General features: G+C 45.0%; 1 protein-coding gene across 1 annotated transcript; it reads right to left on the bottom strand.

The window, feature by feature from the left end:
* Positions 1-20,904: 20,904 nt before the first annotated feature.
* LOC139380350 (5-hydroxytryptamine receptor 1F-like) lies at positions 20,905-22,915 on the bottom strand. The gene is made up of 2 exons (XM_071122965.1): positions 22,647-22,915; positions 20,905-21,897 (listed from the first exon to the last, which is right to left on the bottom strand). The coding sequence occupies exons 1-2, from the start codon at positions 22,913-22,915 to the stop codon at positions 21,027-21,029; spliced, it is 1,140 nt and encodes a 379-aa protein (XP_070979066.1). The 3' UTR covers positions 20,905-21,026.
* Positions 22,916-23,756: the final 841 nt, after the last annotated feature.

The following is a 23,756-nucleotide window of genomic DNA, read 5'->3' as shown; positions in this document are numbered from 1 at the left end:
ACAACATCCCCACACTGAAGCATGGTGGTGGCAGCATCATGCTGTGGGGATGTTTTTCATCGGCAGGGACTGGGAAACTGGTCAGAATTGAAGGAATGATGGATGGTGCTAAATACAGGGAAATTCTTGAGGGAAAGCTGTTTCAGTCTTCCAGAGATTTGAGACTGGGACAGAGGTTCACCGTCCAGCAGGACAATGACCCCAAGCATAATGCTAAAGCAACACTCGGGTGGTTTAAGGGGAAACATTGAAATGTCTTGGAATGGCCTAGTCAAAACCCAGACATCAATTCAATTGAGAATCTGTGGTATGACTTAAATATTGAACCCATCCAATTTGAAGGAGCTGGAGCAGTTTTGCCTTGCAGAATGGCTAGATGTGCCAAGCTTACAGAGACATACCCCAAGAGACTTGCAGCTGTAATTGCTGCTAAAGATGGCTCTACAAAGTATTGACTTTGGGGGAGGGGGGGGGGGTGAATAGTTATGTAAGTTTTCAGTTTTTATCTTATTTCTTGTTTATTTCACAATAAAAAATATTTTGCATCTTCAAAGTGTTAGGCATGTTGTGTAAATCAAATGATACAAATCCCCAAAAAAAACATTTGAATTCCAGGTTATAAGGCAAAAAAATAGGAAAAATGGGGGTGAATACTTTCGCAAGCCACTGTACTTTGGATCAGAAAACCAGTCAGTATCTGGTGTGACCACCATTTGCCTCATGTAGCGTGACACATCTCCTTCACATAGAGTTGATCAGGCTGTTGATTGTGGCCTATGGAATGTTCTCACTACTCTTCAATGGCTGTGCAAAGTTGCTGGATATTGGCGGGAACTAGATCACGCTGTCGTACACGTCGATCCCGAGCATCCCAAACATGCTCAATGGGTGACTTGTCTGGTGAGTATGCAGGCCATGGAAATCTGTGACATTTTCAGCTTCCAGGAGTGTATAGATCCTTGCGACATGGGGCTGTGTATTATTATGCTGAAATATAAGGTGATTGTGGCAGATGAATGGCATGACAATGGACCTCAGGATCTCATCTCTGTTTCTGGCAGTTTGGGCATGTGGCAAACCCACAGTTTCATTGGCTGCCCAGTTGGCCTTTGCTGGCATGGTTACATGTGGTTCGCAGTTGTAAGGCCGGTTGAACACTGACAAATTCTCTAAAACGATGTTTGAGGCAGCTTATAGTAGAGAAATGAACATTAAATTCTCTGGCAACAGCTCTGGTGGACATTCCTGCAGTCAGCATGCCAAATGCACTCTCTCTCAAAACTTGAGACGTCTGTGGCATTGTGTTGTGACAAAACTGTAATTTTAGAGTGGCCTTTTATTGTCCCCAGCACAAGGTGCAACTGTGTAATGATCATGCTGTTTAATCAGCTTCTTGATATGCCACACCAACAGGGATGTAAACAAATTTGTGCACAAGATTTGAGAGAAATAATATTTTTAGGTGATTGGACAATTTCTGGGATCTTTTAGTTCAGCTCACGAAACATGGGACCAACACTTTACATGTTGCGTTTATATTTTTGTTCAGTGTAAGAGGAAGAATGTGCTCACTACACGGCAGGTAGCCTAGTGGTTAAGAGTGTTGGGTAAGTAACTGAAAGGTCGCTGGTTCGAATCCCCAAGCTGACTTGGTGAATATTATGTTGATGTGCCCTTGAGCAAGGCACTGATCCCTGATCGCTCTGGATAAGTGCGTCTGCTAAATTACTAAAATGTCAAATGTAGAGGGCTTTCTAGCACACTTTCTAGCACACATACTTAATACCTAAACAAGCTTTTATCTGACACTACAGCGCAAAGGCAGGAGAGGACAGGGCATCTGAGGACTAACGTGTTAAACTAGGGCTGTATCAACTAGCTACAGTATGTTAGGACTGGATTCAATCAGTATCGCGGAAGATCTGTGTTAAAACGGAAAGCTAATTTTCGATTGAGCCGAAATATGCAGTGTTAACTGTAATGCAGTCTCCGCGACCGCGGGAACATTGCCTTTAATTGTCAATCGTGCTATAAAGTTGGATCTTCAGCGCTATCGATTGAATAGAGCCCGTGTCTCTCTAGTTCTGCACTATAAGCAAGTAGAGAAGTAGAGGGAGAGACAGAGAGCTCAGGACCAGACCCAGTCCCCTTCATTAATAAGGAGTGAATGCCCAGGTTAACAGGCTGCTGTGGCCATGCTCTCTCTCTCACCAAGCACTCTGCCAACCACATGGTTCCACTCTCTCAGGACTAGAGGCATAAACTGCTGCACAATGCTTTTAATGCATCACACACCACTCTACTGCCATCTCATAACTCAGCCAACTCAGAGGAATAATATACATTTGGTGGTCTGTAACGTCCAACATGATTGAATGACTTTATATCTGTGGCAAAGCGTAGCCACTAATGTTAAACAGGTAAATAGCGTTCTAATGAGGTAGACTGGGCAGATTGGAGGCCAGGGAATCTTTAACTGAGTTTCCACTGAGATCTGCTCCACTGGGAAACACTAACATAAATTATAGGGACCGCAGCTCAGGGCCTGACGCTGCGCAGGGGCTGTGTGTGTGTGTGTGTGTGTGTGAGGAGGGCACATAGCAGAACCACTGTGGGCCCATAGTGAGTAATGAAAGTTGATAAATCAGTTAGTGACAGGTCCTGAAGCATTAAGGAGTGTTTAGGACCGTTACAGAGCCTTATTAAACTAACTGGTACCAGCACCCCCACAAGACTGTTCTGCAGCACTCACTTGCGCATGCTGTTCTTATGCAGGCACACACTTATGCAGGACTTTTTTTTTTCGATGTGAGGTGATGAAGAAACAAACCTGCAGACCAACATTTTAGAAAAGTCTGTATAGTCATAGGCAAACCTGTCAACAAGGAGTGACCTAAACAGGAACCAACACCCAACGAGCAGCATAGTAAGTTGAATTTTATTCAACATGGACTTGCAGGGCTCTTTCAAGAGGAGAGATCAGATATGACATGTCTGTGTGATGTTCTCTTCACCATTACCACACAGAAACATTCTGGACTGGTTAGAAAATTCAGGTTCTAATTTTCAGCTTCAGTCCATAACAAACAAACAGGCTTATATAAAACACATGAGACTCATATAAAACACATGTATCTCATAATTATATGACAGAGGAGTCAAACACTGTTTCCGTCATTTCTTTGTTTATTGCTTCCTAGTGAAATCATCTGTACCTCAGAATGCATTAGACACACATTATAGCCAATCCCAACATGATGCTCATTTCATAGCAGATGGCATATAGGTTGAAAATGATGTATGGTTGGATAGAATATAAATGTTAAGATCATATCAAAACAAATTACAAAATTGGACAAAAAATAAAAAGCCACCACTTCAATAGGTGTGTGTGTGTGTGTGTGTGTGTGTGTGTGTGTGTGTGTGTGTGTGTGTGTGTGTGTGTGTGTGTGTGTACGTGTGTGTGTGTGTACGTGTGTGTGTGTGTACGTGTGTGTGTGTGTGTGTAGGTAAGTAGGTAGGTAGGTAGGTAGGTAGGTAGGTAGGTATCTGCAGCAGCAGATGGAGAGAGCAGAGTTCAAACAGCCATCTGTTGTTCCTGTGAAAACCAGAAAACAAAGGGATACAGTATGTAACACTGGGTCTATGAATGACAGTGACCCTACCAGCACGTATATTATAAATCCACTGCATTTTGTAATTATGTGTCCTATACAGGGTTAAATAGAATAGAAGGTTCTGCTGGAAGGTTCTGTGGTAATTCTAAGATGGCGTAGCAGTCGGTCGTCTGTTTGTCTTGTCCCATGTATATATATTTTTATTCGTATATATTTTTCATATATATTTAATCTCAATTTCCATCTACGGACTGAACATACTCTCCTTTAAAGCTATTCGTCATTTAGCCACTGCTAGCGATCATCACCATTAACTTGGACATCAGCCAGCCTCAGCCCGGTCAATTTCCTGCCAGTCTGCACAGCGCAATATCAATCCAGAGCACATCGGACTGCTTTTTCTCTACCACATCTCCAGATTCCAACCACAAGCTCTGAATCTTTACACCGGATCACCGCAGCTAGCTAGCTGCTATCCGAGTGACTACTTCTAGTTAATGTCTCTGTCCCGAAGAAAGCACCAGTTAGCCTGGAGCTAGCCTCTAGCTAGGCCCATCTCCCGGCTAGCCAAAGAGGTCCATCAGTCAATTCTTGGGCTACAATACCTATTTTGATAATTGGCCTGGACCGACACGGTGCCGACACGGAGCCCCGCCGATCCATCACGACTGGTCTGCCGACGTAACTGTCCGGGGGGTTTCAACAGGCTCTTCCGTTGCGACGTCCCCCGGAGGCCCATCTGCTAGCCCCGGCCCACTAGCTGTCTGAATCGCAGTGTCTCCAGCTCGTCTAGCTACTCACTGGACCCTATAATCACTCGGCTACACATGCCTCTCCCTAATGTCAATATGCCCTGTCTATTGCAATTTTGGTTAGTGATTATTGTCTTATTTCACTGTAGAGCCTCCAGCCCTGCTCAATATGCCTTAGCTAGCCTAGCCCTTTTGTTCCACCCCCCTCACCTGGTGAGGGACCTCACCTGGCTTAAATGGTGCCTCTAGAGACAAAACCTCTCTCATCATCACTCAATGCCTAGGTTTACCTCCACTGTACTCACATCCTACCATACCCTTGTCTGAACATTGTGCCTTGAATCTATTCTTCCTCGGCCATAAATCTGCTCCTTTTACTCTCTGTTCCGAACGTACTCGACGACCAGTTCGTATAGCCTTTAGCCGTACACTTATCTTACTTCTCCTCTATTCCTCTGGTGATGTAGAGGTTAATCCAGGCCCTGCAGCCCCTAGTTCCCCTCCCATTCCCCAGGCGCTCTCATTTGTTGATTTCTGTAACCGTAAAAGCCTTGGTTTCATGCATGTTAACATTAGAAGCCTCCTCCCTAAGTTTGTTTTATTCACTGCTTTAGCACACTCCGCCAACCCGGATGACATAGCCATGTCTGAATCCTGGTTTAGGAGGGCCACCAAAAATCCAGAAATGTCCATCCCTAACTATAACATTTTCTGACAAGATAGAACTGCCAAAGGGGGCGGAGTTGCAATCTAGTTCTGTCATACTATCCAGGTCTGTGCCCAAACAATTTGAACTTCTACTTTTAAAAATCCACCTTTCCAGAAAAGTATCTCAGTATGCTTGTTATAGACCCCCTTCAGCCCCTGTGCCCTGGACACCATATGTGAATTGATTGCCCCCCATCTATCTTCATCTATCTGACACTCCGTCCTTCAAACTAAGCTATCTGCCCTCAATCTCACACAAACTAAATCTGTAACCATGGGCACCCTCTTAGATATCATCCTGACCAACTTGCCCTCTAAATACGCCTGTGCTCTCTTCAACCAGGATCTCAGCAATCATTGCAGCATTTCCTGCGTGCGTAATGGGTCCGCGGTCAAACGACCACCACTCATCACTGTCAAATGCTCCCTAAAACACTTCAGTGAGCAGGCCTTTCTAATCAAACTGGTCCAACTGGAAGGATATTTACCTCATCCCGAAGGTTGAAAGTCATGCGTCCTCCGATACACAACGCAACCAAGCCGCACTGCTTCTTAACACAGCGCGCATCCAACTCGGAAGCCAGCCGCACCAATGTGTCGGAGGAAACAACGTGCACCTGGCAACCTTGGTTAGCGCGCACTGCGCCCGGCCCGCCACAGGAGTCGCTGGTGCGCGACGAGACAAGGACATCCCTAACGGCCAAGCCCTCCCTAACCGGACGACGCTAGGGCATATGTGTATCGCCCCACGGACTTCCCGGTCGATGCCGGTTACGACAGAGCCTGGGCGCGAACCCAGAGTCTCTGATGGCACAGCTGGCGCTGTGGTACAGCGCCCTTAACCACTGCGCCACCCGGGAGGCCCAAGGCTAGCTTTTTCAAACAGATATTTGCAGCCTGTAGCCCTGATTCCAAAACGTTTGGGACACTGAAGTCCATGGAGAATAAGAGCACCTCCTCCCAGCTGCAAACTGCACTGAGGATAGGAAACATTGTCACCACCGATAAATCTACGATAATTTATCATTTCTATTTTTTAAGGCTGGCCATGCTTTCCACCTGGCTACCCCGGCCAACATCTCAGCACCCCCTGCAGCAACTTTCTGGTTCACCAACTACTTCTCAGATAGAGTTCAGTGTGTCAAATCGGAGGGCCTGTTGTCCGGACCTCTGTCAGTCTCTATGGGGGTGCCACAGAGTGCCACTTTTCTCTGTATATATCAATGATGTCGCAATTGCTGCTTTCTCTGATCCATTTCTACGCAGACGACACCATTCTGTATACATCTTGCCCTTCTTTGGTCACTGTGCTAGCAAACCTCCAAAGCCATATAACAGTTCTTCCGTGGCCTCCAACTTCTTTTAAATGCTAGTAAAACTAAGTGCATGCTCGTCAACCGATTGCTGCCCGCACCCTCCCGCCAGACTAGCATCACTACTCTGGACGGTTCTGACTTAGAATATGTGGACAACTACAAATACCTAGGTGTCTGGCTAGACTGTAAACTCTCCTTCCAGACTCACATTAAGCATCTCCAATCTAAAATTAGATCTAGAATCGGCTTCCCATTTTGCAACAAAGCCTCCTTCACTCATGCTGCCAAACATACTCTCATAAAACTGACTATCCTACCGATCCTTGACTTTGGCGATGTCATTTACAAAATGCCTCCAACACTCTACTCAGCAAACTGGATGTAGTCTATCACAGTGCCATCCGTTTTGTCACCAAAGCCCCATATACTACCCATCACAGCGACCTGTATGCTCTCGTTGGCTGGCCCTCACAACATATTCGTCGTAGAACCCACTGGCTCTAGGTCATCTATAAGTCTATGCTAGGTAAAGCCCCGCTTTATCTCAGCTTACTGTTCACCATAGCAACACCCACCCGTAGCACGCGCTCCAGCAGATACAGTTGAAGTCGGAAGTTTAAATGCACTTAGGTTGGAGTCATTAAAACTTGTTTTTCAACCACTCCACAAATGTCTTGTTAACAAACTATAGTTTTGGCAAGTCGGTTAGGACATCAACTTCATCAACGACACAAGTAATTTTTCCAACAATTGTTTACAGACAGATTATTTAACTTATAATTCACTGTACCACAATTCCAGTGGGTCAGAAGTTTACATACACTAAGATGACTGTGCTTTTAAACAGCTTGGAAAATTCCAGAAAATTATGTTATGGCTTTAGAAGCTTCTGATAGGCTAATTGACATCATTTGAGTCAATTGGAGGTGTACCTGTGGAGGTATTTCAAGGCCTACCTTCAAACTCAGTGTCTCTTTGCTTGACATCATAGGGAAATCTAAAGAAATCAGCCAAGACCTCAGAAAAAAAATTGTAAACCTACACAAGTCTGGTTCATCCTTGGGAGCAATTTCCAAATGCCTGAAGGTACCACGTTCATCTGTACAAACAATAGTACGCAAGTATTTACACCATGGGACCACGCAGCCGTCAAACCGCTCAGGGAGGAGAGACGTTCTGTCTCTTAGAGATGAACGTACTTTGGTGCGAAAAGTGCAAATCAATCCCAGAACAACAGCAAAGGACCTTGTGAAGATGCTGGAAGAAACAGGCACAAAAGTATCTATATCCACAGTAAAAACGAGTCCTATATCGACATAACCTGAAAGGCCACTCAGCAGGGAAGAAATCACTGTTCCAAAACTGCCATAAAAAAGCCAGACTACGGTTTGCAACTGCACACGGAGACAAAGATCATACTTTTTGGAGAAATGTCCTCTGGTCTGATGAAACAAAAATAGAACTGCTTGGCCATAATGACCATCTTTATGTTTGGAGGAAAAAGGAGGAGGCTTGCAAGCCGAAGAACACCATCCCAACCGTGAAGCACAGGGGTGGCAGCATCATGTTGTGGTGGAGCTTTGCTGCAGGGGGGACTGGTGCACTTCACAAAATAGATGGCTTCATGAGGCAGGAAAATTATGTGGATATATTGAAGCAACATCTCAAGCTGAAGTTATATTGAAGCAACATCTCAAGCTGAAGTTAAAGCTTGGTCGCAAATGGGTCTTCCAAATGGACAATGACCCCAAGCATACTTCCAAAGTTGTGGCAAAATGGCTTAAGGACAACAAAGTCAAGGTATTGGAGTGGCCATCACAAAGCCCTGACCTCAATTCTATAGAAGATTTGTGGTCAGAACAGAAAAAGCATGTCTCGAGAAAGGAGGCCTACAAACCTGACTCAGTTACACCAGCTCTGTCAGGAGGAATGGGACAAAATTCACTCAACTTATTGTGGGAAGCTTGTGGAAGGCCACCCCAACACGTTTGACCCAAGTTAAGCAATTTAAAGGCAATGCTACCAAATACTAATTGTGTGTATGTAAACTTCTGACCCACTGGGAATATGATGAAAGAAATAAAACATTTTCTCTACTATTATTCTGACTATTATTCACTATTATTTTGCCTCTATGGCCTATTTATTGCCTTACCTCCCTAGTCTTCTACATTTGCACACACTGTACATAGATTTTCCTATTGTGGTATTGACTGTACGTTTGTTTGTGTGTAACTCTGTGTTGCTGTTTGTCGCACTGCTTTGCTTTATCTTGGCCAGGTCGCAGTTGTAAATGAGAACTTGTTCTCAACTGGCCTACCTGGTTAAATAAAGGTGAAATAAAAATAAAACTCTCAACTAGATGACTGAGTATTTAACCTAGACTGACAAGCTGACATCATCTACTAACAAAATGACCTGGGGTCTACAACTGGGGGTTCAGGCTTTTGTTCCAACCCTGCAGTAACACACCTGATGATTCTGAGTCCAGACTGAAGAACATGATCAGTTTGTCTCACCTGATCTTAGGGAGTTTCTGGAGGATGATGGAGAGTTTCTCCAGAAGAGGAAGTTCTAGTCTGGGGGGCTATTCACAAGAACAGCTGCTGTATGGAAAAAGTCCTCAGTGGTGCGCGCAGGCCGGAGCTCAGACAGATACCCTGCAGAGAGAGAACCACTAAGATAAGCATACAGACAGATGGACAGACAGACAGTTCCACTGAATTACCCTACACAGTCCAACCGTCTACTCCTGTTAAAGCTTTTGGAGATTCATGTGAAACCTGCCCAGTCCGCCCACAATCTGACCAGTCAGCCCTCACACTATAACCAGTCTCTGCTGTCAGTAAACTGGATCAGGAATCAGTCATGCAGTCGTACAGATGCTGTTCGACTCTGCTCAGCCAACAATAATAATTCTACATAATTTCACTTCAAGAAGAGTCCATTTTGTCAGTGTTAACTCTTGTCTCTGGATACATAAACAGAGAGAGATGAAACAGAGAGGAGAAGGGAGGCATAGATCTCAGCAGATGTGAGCTGCATATTTCTCTCCATTTAGTAAACACAGAGCTTATGGAGCCAGTCAGGTCAGTATGGTAAGAGTCTGGACAGAGTACAATCACAACATTAAGTGTAGAATACGTGCCAAAGTCATTGACCTGACATAACACAGTAACTCTCATAACCAGTATCAGAGATACAATTGCCAAAAAACATTTATTTTTCACAATCCACACATTTCTTATTGTCCTTTATTTTCCTAGTTCAGTTGACTGAGAACACATTCTGTACATAAATGAGCTGGGGGATACAATTCAAACAACCTTTATTATCCTTGTGAGAAGTTCACTGGGGAATACGGGACTAACAGAGTAATGTGTGTGTGGAAAAGTCTCACGGTGTTACTGTAGCTACATCCCTGTTACTGTAGCTACATCCCTGTTACTGTAGCTACATCCCTGTTACTGTAGCTACATCCCTGTTACTGTAGATACATCCCTGTTACTGTAGATACATCCCTGTTACTGTAGATACATCCCTGTCACTGTAGCTACATCCCTGTTAATGTAGATACATCCCCGTTACTGTAGCTACATCCCCGTTACTGTAGCTACATCCCGTTACTGTAGCTTCATCCCCGTTACTGTAGCTACATCCCCGTTACTGTAGCTACATCCCCGTTACTGTAGATACATGCCCGTTACTGTAGCTACATCCCTGTTACTGTAGCTACATCCCTGTTTGTGTGTCAGTGATACAGGGCAGGCTTACAGTATAACAGGGCAGCCACAGAGGGGAAGTTGAGTTCACCTTCAGGTGTGAACTGAATGAAGGAGCCGAGCCATACAGTACTGTGCAGGGGGTTGGGGCGGCTGCCTTGGGGGCATTGAACAGACCTACAGTAGTACAGGACGAGGTGTGTGTGTGTGTGTGTCAGGGGAGCTTTTATGGTGACCTTCAAGTGTGAACCCCAACTTTCCCTCATGGCCTCACTCACACTCACTTCATTACTCCCCTGTAAACCACGCTAATCACCAGCTCTGGCCCTCTCCCTCCCTCTGTCTGTATCATGTATCATGGTGGGGTGCTGTGATCTCTGCCTGCCACACTACACTTAAGGGAACCAAGAGCTTAGCTCTGCTCAGTGTCTCTCGCACGCACGCACGCACGCACGGCGCCACCAGCAGCTCTGTTCAGTATCCACCAATGACATGGTTCATTGCCACAATCAGCAGTCATGAATTAGTCAAACGTAAAACACATAATAAGAGCGTACTCTAACTGTACTGTTATTGAGTAACAGTACTTAGTGGTGGGAATCCGTGGGCCTGTACTGACTGATTCATGGTGAGAGTAGTAGTGTACTGTATACTTACGTGACTCTGCACTGAGCTGCAGTAGGATGTCTATGGGGGTCTGCAGCCCCTTCTTTCCCCCTCAGAGCAGGGCTAAGAGGACAGACACTCCCCCATACTGCAGAAACAGCCCCCTGACAATCACACACACACGGTCACTGTGGAGGGAGTAGCATGTCAGCTGGGGGAGAGGAGAGAAATAGCCCTTAGATCCTACAGACACCACACAGACACCCTGGGCACTACCAATGAAACCCAACCAGGCTCCCACCCCCATCTCTGCTCACTTAACCCTAACCCCTTTTATACACAAACCTGCATTTTTACAGACCATGTAACCAAAATACAGGTATGGGCTCTGTGTGAATGGTTCTCTGCTTTTTATCAGGTCAATTCATTAACACTTCCATTGTTTGACATGTCCCTAATTTGAATTGCAAACAACCCCCATGGGTTAACCCACTTATGTCTATGTAAAAGGGTATGCATCCAATAAAGTGGTAATATTGGCTGTTTAAAAGGGGGCAATAAAAACATTGCCTTATATTTTTTACAGGTAACATACCACATATTCTGTCTGAAATAGGCATTAAACATGTTAGTAAATAACTCACGGACTCTAGAGAAGCTTAACCAAGTTCAATTCTGAAGGGTCAACACAGATCTATTCAGACAAAAAAAAACATTTCTCACCACCACAAGTGTACAGTTGAAGTTGGAAGTTTACATACAGTTTTGAGAATGACACAGATATTAATTTTCACAAAGTTCCCTGCTTCAGTCTCTTTAGATATTTTTGTCAGATATTACTTTGGAATACTGAAGTATAATTACAAGCATTTCATAAGTGTCAAAGGCTTTTATTGACAATTACATGTAGTTGATGCAAAGAGTCAATATTTGCAGTGTTGACCCTTCTTTTTCAAGACCTCTGCAATCTGCCCTGGCATGCTGTCAATTAACTTCTGGGCCACCTGACTGATGGCAGCCCATTCTTGCATAATCAATGCTTGGAGTTTGTCAGAATTTATGGGGTTTTGTTTGTCCACCCGCCTCTTGAGGATTGATCACAAATTCTCAATGGGATGAAGGTCTGGGGAGTATCCTGGCCATGGACCCAAAATATCGATGTTTTGTTCCCCGAGCCACTTATCACTTTTTCCTTATAGCAAAGTGCTCCATCATGCTGGAAAAGGCATTGTTCGTCACCAAACTGTTCCTGGGTGGTTGGAAGAAGTTGCTCTCGGAGGATGTGTTGGTACCATTCTTTATTCAAGGCTGTGTTCTTAGGCAAAATTGTTACTGTTGGCATGACACAGGACTGATGGGTAGAGCTCACCTTGTCTTCTCCGTTCAAGCTTTTTTTCCGGATGCCCCAAAACAATTGGAAAGTGGATTCATCAGAGAAAATTACTTTACCCCGGTCCTCAGCAGTCCAATCCCTGTACCTTTTGCAGAATATCAGTCTGTCCCTGATGTTTTTCCTGGAGAAAAGTGGCTTCTTTGCTGCCCTTCTTGACACCAGTCCATCCTCCAAAAGTCTTCGCCTCACTGTGCGTGCAGATGCACTCACAGCTGCCTGTTGCCCTCACACCTGCCTGTTGCCATTCCTGAGCAAGCTGTGTATTGGTGGTGCCCCGATCCCGCAGCTGAATCAACTTTAGGAGAGGGTCCTGGCGCTTGCTGGACTTTCTTGGGCGCCCTGAAGCCTTCTTCAAAACAACTGATCCGCTCTCCTTGAAGTTCTTGATGATCCAATAAATGGTTGATTTAGGTGCAATCTTACTGGCAGCAATATCCTTGCCTGTGAAGCCTTTTTTGTGCAAAGCAATGATGACAGCACATGTTTCCTTGCAGGTAACCATGGCTGACAGAGGAAGAACAATGATTCCAAGCACCACCCTCCTTTTGAAGCTACCAGTCTGTTATTCAAACTCAATCAGCATGACAGAGTGATCTCCAACCTTGTCCTCGTCAACACTCACACCTGTGTTAACGAGAGAATCACTGACATGATGTCAGCTGGTCCTTTTGTGGCATGGCTGAAATGCAGTGGAAATTTTTTTGGGGGGATTCAGTTCACTTGCATGGCAAAGAGGGACTTTAAAAGTAATTGCAATTCATCTGATCACTCTTCATAACATTCTGGAGTATATGCAAATTACCATCATACAAACTGAGTCAGCAGACTTGGTGAAAATTAATCTTTGTGTCATTCTCAAATATTTTGGCCACGACTGTACACCTTAGCCAAATACATTTAAACTCAGTTTTTCACAATTCCTGAAATGTAATCCCTGACATTTAATCCAAGTAGAAATTCCCTGTTTTAGGTCAGTTAGGATCACCACTTTATATTAAGAATGTGAAATGTCAGAATGATAGTAGAGAGAATGATTTATTTCATTTTTTTCTTTCATCACATTCCCAGTAGGTCAGAAGTTTACATACACTCAGTATTAGTATTTGGTAGCATAGCCTTTAAATTGTTTAACTAGGGTCAAACATTTCAGGTAGCTTTCCACAAGTTTCCTACAATAAGTTGGGTGAATTTTGGTCCATTTCTCCTGACAGAGCTGGTGTAACTGAGTCAGGATTGTAAGGCCTCCTTGCTCACACACACTTTTTCAGTTCTGCCCACAAATGTTCTATAGGTTTGATGTCATGGCTTTGTGATAACCACTCCAAAACCTTGACTTTGTTGTCCTTAAGCCATTTTGCCACATCTTTGGAAGTATGCTTGGGGTCATTGTCCATTTGGAAGACCCATTTGCGACCAAGCTTTAACTTCCTGACTGATGTCTTAAGATGTTGCGTCAATATATCCACATCATTTTCCTGCCTCATGATGTCATCTATTTTGTGAAGTGCACCAGTCAGTCCCTCCTGCAGCAAAGCACCACAACAACATGATGCTGCCACCCCCGCGCTTCACGGTTGGGATGGTGTTCTTCGGCTTGCAAGCCTCCCCTTTATCCTCCAAACATAACAATGGTCATTATGGCCAAACAGTTCTATTTTTGTTTCATCAGAACAGAGGACATTTCTCCAAAAAGCCCGACCTTTGTCCCCATGTGCAGTTGCAAACCGTAGTCTGACTTTTTTAATGGCAGTTTTGGAGCAGTGGTTTCTTCCTTGCTGAGCGGCATCTTCCTTCCGGCCTTTCAGGTTATGTCGATATAGGACTCGTTTTACTGTGGATATAGATAGTTTTGTACCTGTTTCTTCCAGCATCTTCACAAGGACCTTTGCTGTTGTTCTGGGATTGATTTGCACTTTTCACACCAAAGTATGTTCATCTCTAGGAGACAGAACGTCTCTCCTTCCTGAGCGGTATGACGGCTGGTGGTTCCATGGTGTTTATACTTGCGCACTATTGTTTGTACAGAGGAACGTGGTACCTTCAGGCGTTTGGAAATTGCTCCCAAGGATGAACCAGACTTGTGGAGGTCTACAATTTTTTTTCTGAGGTCTTGGCTGATTTCTTTTGATTTTCCCATGACATCAAGCAAAGAGGCACTGAGTTTGAAGGTAGGCCTTGACATACATCCACAGGTACACCTCCAATTGACTCAAATTATGTCAATTAGCCTATCAGAAGCTTCTAACGCCATGACAATTTTCTGGAATTTCCCAAGCTGTTTAAAGGCACAGTCAACTTAGTGTATGTAAACTTATGACCCACTGGAATTGTGATACTGTGAATTATAAGTGAAATAATCTGTCTGTAAACAATTGTTGGAAAAATTACTTGTCATGTACAAAGTAGATGTCCTAACCAACTTGCCGAAACTATAGTTTGTTACCAAAAAATTTGTGGAGTGGTTGAAAAACAAGTTTTAATGACTCCAACCTAAGTGTATGTAAACTTCTGACTTCAACTGTATATACTCCACTTTAGACACCCCACCTTCTCTCCAATCCTTACATTTTATGGTTCGACAGGAAGAGGGTAACAGGATAATATAACCATTTTTCTCCCTTCAGGGGATCTGACTTAACCTCCTAACCTCAACCCCTCCTTCACCTAATCCACAGATGTCCTCTCATATCACCTATCGCACTCTCGTGACTCTCTCCCGTCCACCCAGCACATTCCACAGCCACACTTTATACAGATCTCACTCCTTTATATACTATGCGTCTGATCTATCATGTCTTTAACATCTCAATGTTCAAAGTTTAGCCTGAATCAAACACACATTTGAGATCAGTTAACAGCTCTGTTTAAAGCCTACTGGAGGTGACACTGAATGTGGCCCTGACAAAAGTGCAAGTCTAGACTCATACATCTCTGCCCTTCACGTCTCTCTCCCTCCCTCCCTCTCTCTCTCCCCCTCCCTCCCTCTCTCTCTCTCCCCCTCCCTCCCTCTCCCCCTCCCTCCCTCTCTCTCCCTCCCTCCCTCTCTCTCTCCCCCCCTCCCTCCCTCTCTCTCCCCCTCCCTCCCTCCCTCTCTCTCTCTCTCCCACTCCCTCCCTCCCTCTCTCTCTCCCCCTCCCTCCCTCCCTCTCTCTCTCCCCCTCCCTCCCTCCCTCTCTCTCTCCCCCTCCCTCCCTCTCTCTCTCTCTCCCCCTCCCTCCCTCTCTCTCTCTCTCCCCCTCCCTTCCTCTCTCTCTCCCCCTCCCTTCCTCTCTCTCTCCCCCCCTCTCTCTCTCTCCCCCTCCCTCCCTCTCTCTCTCCCACTCGTGTTGGTCCCATGTTTCATGAGCTGAAATAAACAATCCGAGAAATGTTCCATACGCATAAAAAGCTTATTTCTCTAAAATGTTTTGTACAAAGTGTTTAAATCCCTCTTAGTGAGCATTTCCATCCACATGACGGGTGTGGCATATCAAGAAGCTGATTAAACAGCATGATCATTACACAGGTGCACCTTGTGTTGGGGAAAATAAAAGGCCACTCTAAAATGTGCAGTTTTGCCACACAACACAATGCCACAGATTTCTCAAGTTTTGAGGGAGCAGGCAATTGGCATGCTGACTGCAGGAATGTCTACCAGAGCCGTTGCCAGAGAATGTAATGTTCATTTCTCTACCATCAGCTGCCTCCAAAATCGTTTTAGAGAATTTGTCAGTACGTCCAACCGGCCTCACAACCGCTGACCACGAGTAAACATGCCAGCCCAGGACCCCCACCGCTGGCTTCATCACATGCGGGATTGTCTGAGACCAACCACCTGACTGCAGTTTTGGTGTCATAATCGATTTCAGTGGGCAAATGCTCACCTTCGATGGCCACTGGCACACTGGAGAAGTGTGACCTTCGCGGATGAATCCTTGTTTCAACTGTACAGGGCAGATGGGAGCGTGTATGGCGAGTGGTTAACTGATGTTAACGTTGTGAACAGAGTGCCCCATGGTGGAGGTGGGGTTATGGTATGGGCAGGCATAAGCCACAGACAACAAAGACAATTGCATTTTACCGTGATGAGATCCTGAGGCCCATTGTCGTGCCATTAATCCGCCGCAATCCCCTCATGTTCCAACATAATAATGCACGGCCCCATGTCGCAAGGATCTGTACACACTTCCTGGAAGCTGGAAAATGTCTGCATACTCACCAGACATGTCACCCATTGAGCATGTTTGGGATGCTCTGGATAGATGTGTACAGCAGTGTGTTCCAGTTCCCGCCAATATCCAGCAACTTTGCACAGTCATTGAAGAGGAGTGGGACAACATTCAACAGGCCACAATCAACAGCCTGATTAACTCTATGTGAAGGAGATGTGTCGCGCTATATGAGGCAAATGGTGGTCACACCAGATACTGACTGGTTTTCTGATCCAAGGTATCTGTGACCAACAGATGCATATCTATATTCCCAGGCATGTGAAATCCATAGTTTAGGACCTAATGAATTTATTTCAATTGAATGATTTCCTTAATGAATTGTAAAGCAGTAAAATATTTGAAATTGTTGCATGTTGCATTTATATTCTGGTTCAGTGTGTGTATAAAGTGACCCAGTAGGGGAAATAGATCTAACGATGCACTTAGTTGATCTCGGAGTGGTCTGAGGCAGTTGGTAAATAACAAGCGCTTTCAATTGCAACTTCAGAAACAAAGGATGAACTTAGCCTTAAGATGCTTTTGGGAAACTGGGCCATGGTTTCAGAGAAGACATGTTTATGAGGCCTGTGTCACTGATGCTCTCCAGACACACAGGACTGTGCAGTCTGTGACTGGCTTGGCCAGGGGGGTGGGGGACTGGGCTGGAGGGTTACACCAGGGAACACCAGAAACCAAATGTGGAGAGAGATATTATATGGCTCTGATGCAGACAGTTTTTTTATTAGTTCAGAAATGTTTAAAAGCTTTTTGGGCCAGATACCGTTGTCTGACATGATAACATCATTTTGAAGAAATATTCTTCCAATATGAACAAACCATTTTAATGTCCATTCAGATATAGAACTGAGCCAACCTGGCAGAGAGCTTGCCCTGTGGGGTTTAGGTCTGGGTTGCTGCTATAAACTTGCTTACCAATGTATTTTTGAAAAGCATGATACAAATTGATTGGTTGGTTGTTTGATTAATGGAAAGGGGGGCTGCTGGGGTCCTGCTGCTGGGTCGGAGCCCTGGATACCTCTTCACCAGACGGAGCAGAGTGGATGACAGAGCCACGGGCTGCATACACAGAAGCGCACAAAGTCACAAATACAAATGCACCCACACACACAGTCAGTGGGAGACCAGCGTTGTAATTAAATCCACGGAGATTATGTTTCTGGCCTGTTTCTGGTTCAAACTCAACATGTTGCAGTAATACTACACCATGTGATTCCAGTTTAAACATCAAGCATGTCAAATAGCTGCCCTGACACTGCCTGACAAACACACAGACACACGCACAGACACACACGTTTCAGTTCTGCGTTGCGTTGGATCCGGGATGGCATCTATGCTGGTTGTTGACTCACTGGGCTGGGCATGTTTTCATTGAGAACCAGACAGAGATGCTGGGGCCCATTCTATCCAGCAGGGTCTGAGCCTCTGTCAGTGAGATGTCTGTTCCCCAGCCACACACACAGCCTGTTCTAATGTACCCCACACTAATAAACCACATACTGGCCAGGCCAGCACAGGACACAGTCCAACACAAAGGATTTCATAAAATAATGTTGAAACTCAACTGGACGTTAAATCAAAGGCTTTCTCACAGCTGGGAGGAGAATATGGTCTTATGTTGTTTGTGGCGTTGTATTGTGTAGTGTTGTGTATTACCTGTGTGCTGTTGTCTATCTCTCTCAGGCTCCATTATATAAACTTGATCAGGGACAGGGTGACAGAGGGGTCTGATGATGCAGAGACCTGCTGCAGCTGCTCTACCAACAGAGGCAACACCTAGAGACAGGACAACACAATATCAACAAAACAATACAAACAACAAAACAATACAAACACAACATGAACCTCAAAACAGAGGATCAACACAAAGCCTGGGACATCATAACAGCATAAACACATGACTAAATAACAAAAACAACTACCAACCCCCTGGCCTAGTCCAGTCCTCCCACCTTAGAGCACCTGTCGAGAGAGACAGCTGGAGACGTGTGCTGCTGACCCTGGGCTGTCCAGCGGTCTCTTGCTACTGGAGGAAATGCCTGTCCATCTAGAACTCAGTCCAATAGCAATGCCTGCAGCCTGAGAGGGGCAGGGCTTGCACTGCCATGCAGAATGAGACAACCAGAAACGCTCATTGTCATCATCATCATCATTATTATGTATGGTTGGGGCAGTGGTATCCAAAGTCGGGGTCGTGACCCTGCAGTGGGGAGGCCAATTTTTTAACTATCCTTTTTTTGTGTGGGGGATAAAAATGTTAGAGTACAGACTTAGGCCTATGGGACAATTTACAAAAGTTTGAGAAATATATATTTTTTCTTTTCATTTGATAAGAGATTTACACATCTAAAGTTACACATTTTAAGGCCTATGGGCCAATTTACAAACGTTTTTGAGAAAGATAAATTATTGAAATTGTTTTCATTTCATTTTGATAAGAGATGAAAATGCAATGAATCGAAGGTTATTTGATTATGTAAACATCTAAATATACAGATTTTAATGGTGTGCTATTAGATTTGGGATGGGGTTGCAAAAACATTTGGGGGAAAAATGGGGTCCCCAGAAAGTCTGGGATCCCTGCTGAAAAAGTTTGAATACCACTGTGTGGTTCTGACTATACTCACACACTGCACTTCAAGTGTGTGTGTACCTCCTCATGCTCTAGCGGTCTGTTTTCTGTCCTGGAGCTGGGCCGACCACTGTTGCTAGCTCAAACGCTATGCCTGTAGTTGTTCGTAAATGTGCAGCATCTTCTGGTAGTACTGTCCCATCACTGAGAGGCAGGAGGAAGAGGGGACAGGGGATGACAGCTGCTGCCTCACCTCTCTCCCCCTGGGTTGGTGACAGCCTGGAACAGCTCCGTTGTAACCTCTCATCTTCCTGGTGGTGGTTCGTCTAGACCTGGGGGACTTCACCAATCTCTGCTGCTCAACATGTTAGTGTCTTCCACACAGCCCAGCTGCTTTCTGCTCTGTAGAGACCTAGCGATCATATGCCAATAGTTAGCTTAATAGTTAGCTATGGCATGTTCAGTCACTGCATGTACGTGCAAAACCTAGTAGTATGTTTATATAACTAGATAGCTAGTTGTGCTTGTTCCCTTGGCAACGAGTGATCCAGCTAGCTAAATAATAAAGCTAAGCAGGCAAACTAACCCGTTTCCTCTCCAGATATTTTATTTTCAGCCTCTAAACAGTAACGTCCACATCGCTCTGACGATTCGTTGCTCATCTTGAGGTTCCACACAGATGGATGGTTGCTCAACAAACTCCAAAACAAAATCACAGTCAACAAGTTGTTTGTTTGAATTGTGTGCATTTTTTGATAAACCGGAATTGAAAAACCTTCTTTCGTCCTGAGGAGGGCGCCATTACACAACCATTCTGACACTTTGCTTGTGCTGTCAGGGACGGTCACTGCTGGGATGAATCTATCAACATGCTGTCAATTCATAAACTCACATGCATAGGCTACATTCAGATACTGTTAAGACCAGCTATCCCTTGCCTCAGAATTATGTAAAATTGTAGCATTAGTTCCCCACACAGATGGTATTTAGCAGGTTAAAGGTGAGATACGATTCATACTGTATGAATCATAGAATACCTCATCTCTACCCTGCTATACTGTCGACACCATCTGGGTGTGGAGGTAGGAACCAGAGTTTGATGGAACTGAACCTTCAGAGGGGAGGCACGTTCAATAAAACCATGCCATCCCCTCTTTCTAGCATCATTGTATCACATTCTCATTTTAAAACTATATAATTTTGTTATCAATTTAAAAAACAAATCTCCTTACATTTGCATCACAAAAAAATGCCCTGTGGTCCTACAGTAAAGGAAATATGTGCTATTCTAAGTGTATGAGTGGGAGTAAAATAACGAGTTTTCCAGCACTTCCTGTGCACACTCATTATCCTGCTGTGCTTAGGAGTGTTCTGGAACAGCTCGCTGTGCTACGGCTGGAGTAACTCTCTTACCTCCTTAATCAGCTATACAGCTATAGAGGTCTGTATTAAAGACCACAGAATATACAGTACCCATGACACAGATAAGATCACAGTTGAGCTGTATAAGTGGAATATATACTGTAGTTTATTAACAACACTGACTGAGTATCATAATATCTTTAATCACTACTTTGGTAGGTTAAACAAAAACAATGACCACAACAAATATTGTTTTGATACGTTTTATTTCAGAGCAGACTAGCTTGGGGAGGTTGATAGTTATGGAACAGACAGAAACACCATGGTAAGCTTTTCTGAGACCTTGGAAAGATCGAGGCCGATGGTCTACATCCAGAGTTTCACCCTAGCGCTTCATCTGTTTCAGTCTGTCATTTAAACATTGTCCTTTCAATGTCATTCAACCCCATTCCGGCCACGTCAATAACCCATACAAACAAGAAGATGATGATTGCAGGGCTCTCCATAAATAGACTCTTATGGATCTGAGGTCCTCCTAACTTCCCTCCAGACCTCAGCAATGTGCCAGTCCCATTAGACTGACCTGGCTGGAGTGTCTCATAGTCTTGACATAGTCTCTAAGGTCATTTCCTCCGGTTAATCATTTAAAGTCTCTTGTCGATAGTCTCTAATCTCAGGCAATCAGATGCCATCCCGGGCCCAACACAACTCAGAACTGAACGCCGTGCACGTGTTTGTGTGTGTGTGCATGTGTGTCCTCTCCGTCCGTGTCAGAGGCGATGCCTACACCTGACCAGTCTCTGGAAGGCCTTCTTAAAGTCCTCATTGAAGATAGTGTAGATGAGAGGGTTGATGAGGGAGTTGAGGTACCCCAGCCAGGTGAGGAAGTCAGCCAGCTCTATGGAGGTGCTGCAGGAGCCACACGTGTTGACGATCACCTCCTTCAGGAAGAAAGGCAGCCAGCAGACAACAAAGGCCCCCAGTATCAGTCCTAACGTAGATGCAGCGCGTCGCTCCCTGGTCCCTGAGATACGCTGCCGTCTCAACGAACACTCACGCTCCCGCCTCGACTCGCTGTGGGGACTCTTTACGGTAATGCGCACGCGGTCTCCCTCCGTGGTGGGGTCTGAGTAGGACTTCTCCTGTAGGTTCAGGGTGTCAGGGCCCCCATCAGGGGGGCAGGAGGGGAGGGTGGTTCCGTTGACCATGGAGGAGTGTCGGCTGGCCCTGCTGGCCCCTCTGCTGGCTCCCCTGCGGAGGTACAGAGTCTGAGCTGCTCTGTAGATCTTGTAGTATAGGATGAGGATGAGGAGCAAGGGGATATAGAAGGCTCCCAGGGTGGAGTAGAGGGTAAAGACGATGTGGTGGTGAGTTATCAGACAATGGTCCTCTTTTGGCTCCCCGCCATGGTTCCTCCACAGGAGAGGGGGAAGGGATATGAGGATGGACAGAAACCAGACCACGCCGACAGTGATCCCAGCTCGGAGTCCAGTGCGTTTGCGTGAATACTCCACGGCGTCAGTGATGGCCCGGTAGCGGTCTAGAGCGATGGCTGCCAGGTGGAGGATGGAACAGGTGCAGCAGGTGATGTCAACACTCAGCCACATGTAACACACAGCCTCTCCCATCTGCCAGCTCTCCCTGAGGATTCAGACAGAATAATGAAAGTGATGTTTGTTACTGAACGTCATTATTAAGTACTTTATTATTATGCTCACAAACTGTACACTGAGTGAAAAAAACATTAGGAACATCTGCTCTTTCCATGACAGACTGACCAGCTGAAAGCTATGATCCCTTATTGATGTCACTTGTTAAATCCACTTCAATCAGTGTAGATGAAGGGGATGAGACAGGTTAAAGAAGGATTTTTAAGCCTTGAGATACTTGAGACATGGATTGTGTGTGTGTGCCATTCAGAGGGTGAAAGGGAAAGACAAAATATTTAAGTGTCTTTGAACAGGGTGTGGTAGTAGGTGCCAGGCGCACCAGTTTGTGTCAAGAACTGCAACTCTGCTGGGTTTTTCACGCTCAACAGTTTTGCGTGTGTATCAAGAATGGTCCACCACCCAGGCACCCAAAGGACATCCAAACCAACTTGACACAACTGAAGAAAAAAAAAACAGCATTGGAGCCAACATGGGCCAGCCTCCCTGTGGAACGCTTTCGACACCTTTTTGAGTCCATGCACCAACGAATTGAGTGAGTTCTGAGGGCAAACGGGGGTTTGCAACTCAATATTAGGAAGGTGCTCTTAATGTTTTGTACACTCAGTGTATACTTTGATAAAATAAGTATTTTTAACATAAATGGGCATCTGAAATGCTGTAAGACACTTTATGCTGCAAGACAAATCAATCAATTGTGCAATAATGAATCTATGTTGTGACCTCTGTATGTAGAGGATGCTGAAGGGCATGACCAAGATGGCCACCAGCAGGTCTGTCACTGCCAGAGAGCAGATCAGGTAGTTGGCCGGGTGATGCAACTTCCTGGTTACGATGATGGCTGTGATCACCAGGGAGTTGATGGCCGTTGTCATGACAGCGAGCAGGGACAGGGTGAAGGTGAGGAGGATCTTACTTGGGGGGATTATAGAAACCTCTTCACTCCCATCGTCCAGGGAGAAGAACCCCTCTGTACAGTTAGAGAAGTCCATCCTAGAGGGGAGGGGAGGGGAGGGGGATAAGGGTTTACACCAAGGCTAGCTGTGTATAGATGAACGGTGCTTAACAGTTCAAAACGTACTCACACTCAAACCATGAAGATAAGGACTTCAGACAGATGATGACATGATGTGTGACCTTCAGCAGTAACCCTCGTATCAGTAGCTTCTGATCAGCAGGCTCTCTGGTCTCAACAATGATGTTACACACACACCTGGAGAGAGAGAGACAAGAGAAAGAATCAACAATGAGAGTCCAGACGCTGATTTCATAACCCCCAACCACCCACACACATACTCACCCTTGATGCAATCACTGATCAAAGCCATGACCCTCATCACATGCACGCACACGTGCAAACACACACGCGCATACACACGGTGCAATCACTGATCAGAGAGTACAATGTGTGTGTGTGTGTATACTTGTCCCTGAAGACAGTATTTCTGTACTCTAGCTACAACTTCTTTAGAGTTTATCAATCAAGAAGTGAAACTAAGTGCCTTTAACAGCTTTCATAAGACATTGAAAGCACTCATCATGCTGATTTCCTTGTATTTCTACAGTTAGCTGTGAGAAGCCTGTTTCAAGGTGGAACAGTTGTCATAGCAACTATGACTTTCTTTTTGTGAAGGATGGATTTGAAGAAAAGCACAACTCAAGTTAGATAAACTCTCAGACATCATTAAATGCACACATACGCATGCACAAACACACACCTACACACACAGCTGCATCACACATCAAAAACATTGCCTAGCTAAACATTGTCCCTCTCTCTCTACCTCTTTCTCACCCTCTCTACCTCTTTCTCTCTCTCTCCCTCTCTACTTC

The sequence above is a fragment of the Oncorhynchus clarkii genome, chromosome 22 (assembly GCF_045791955.1).
Source record: "Oncorhynchus clarkii lewisi isolate Uvic-CL-2024 chromosome 22, UVic_Ocla_1.0, whole genome shotgun sequence".
In the NCBI taxonomy this organism is placed as follows: Eukaryota; Metazoa; Chordata; class Actinopteri; order Salmoniformes; family Salmonidae; genus Oncorhynchus; species Oncorhynchus clarkii.
Note: the sequence above shows the minus strand (reverse complement) of the source record. Positions and strands in the feature narration are given on the sequence as shown.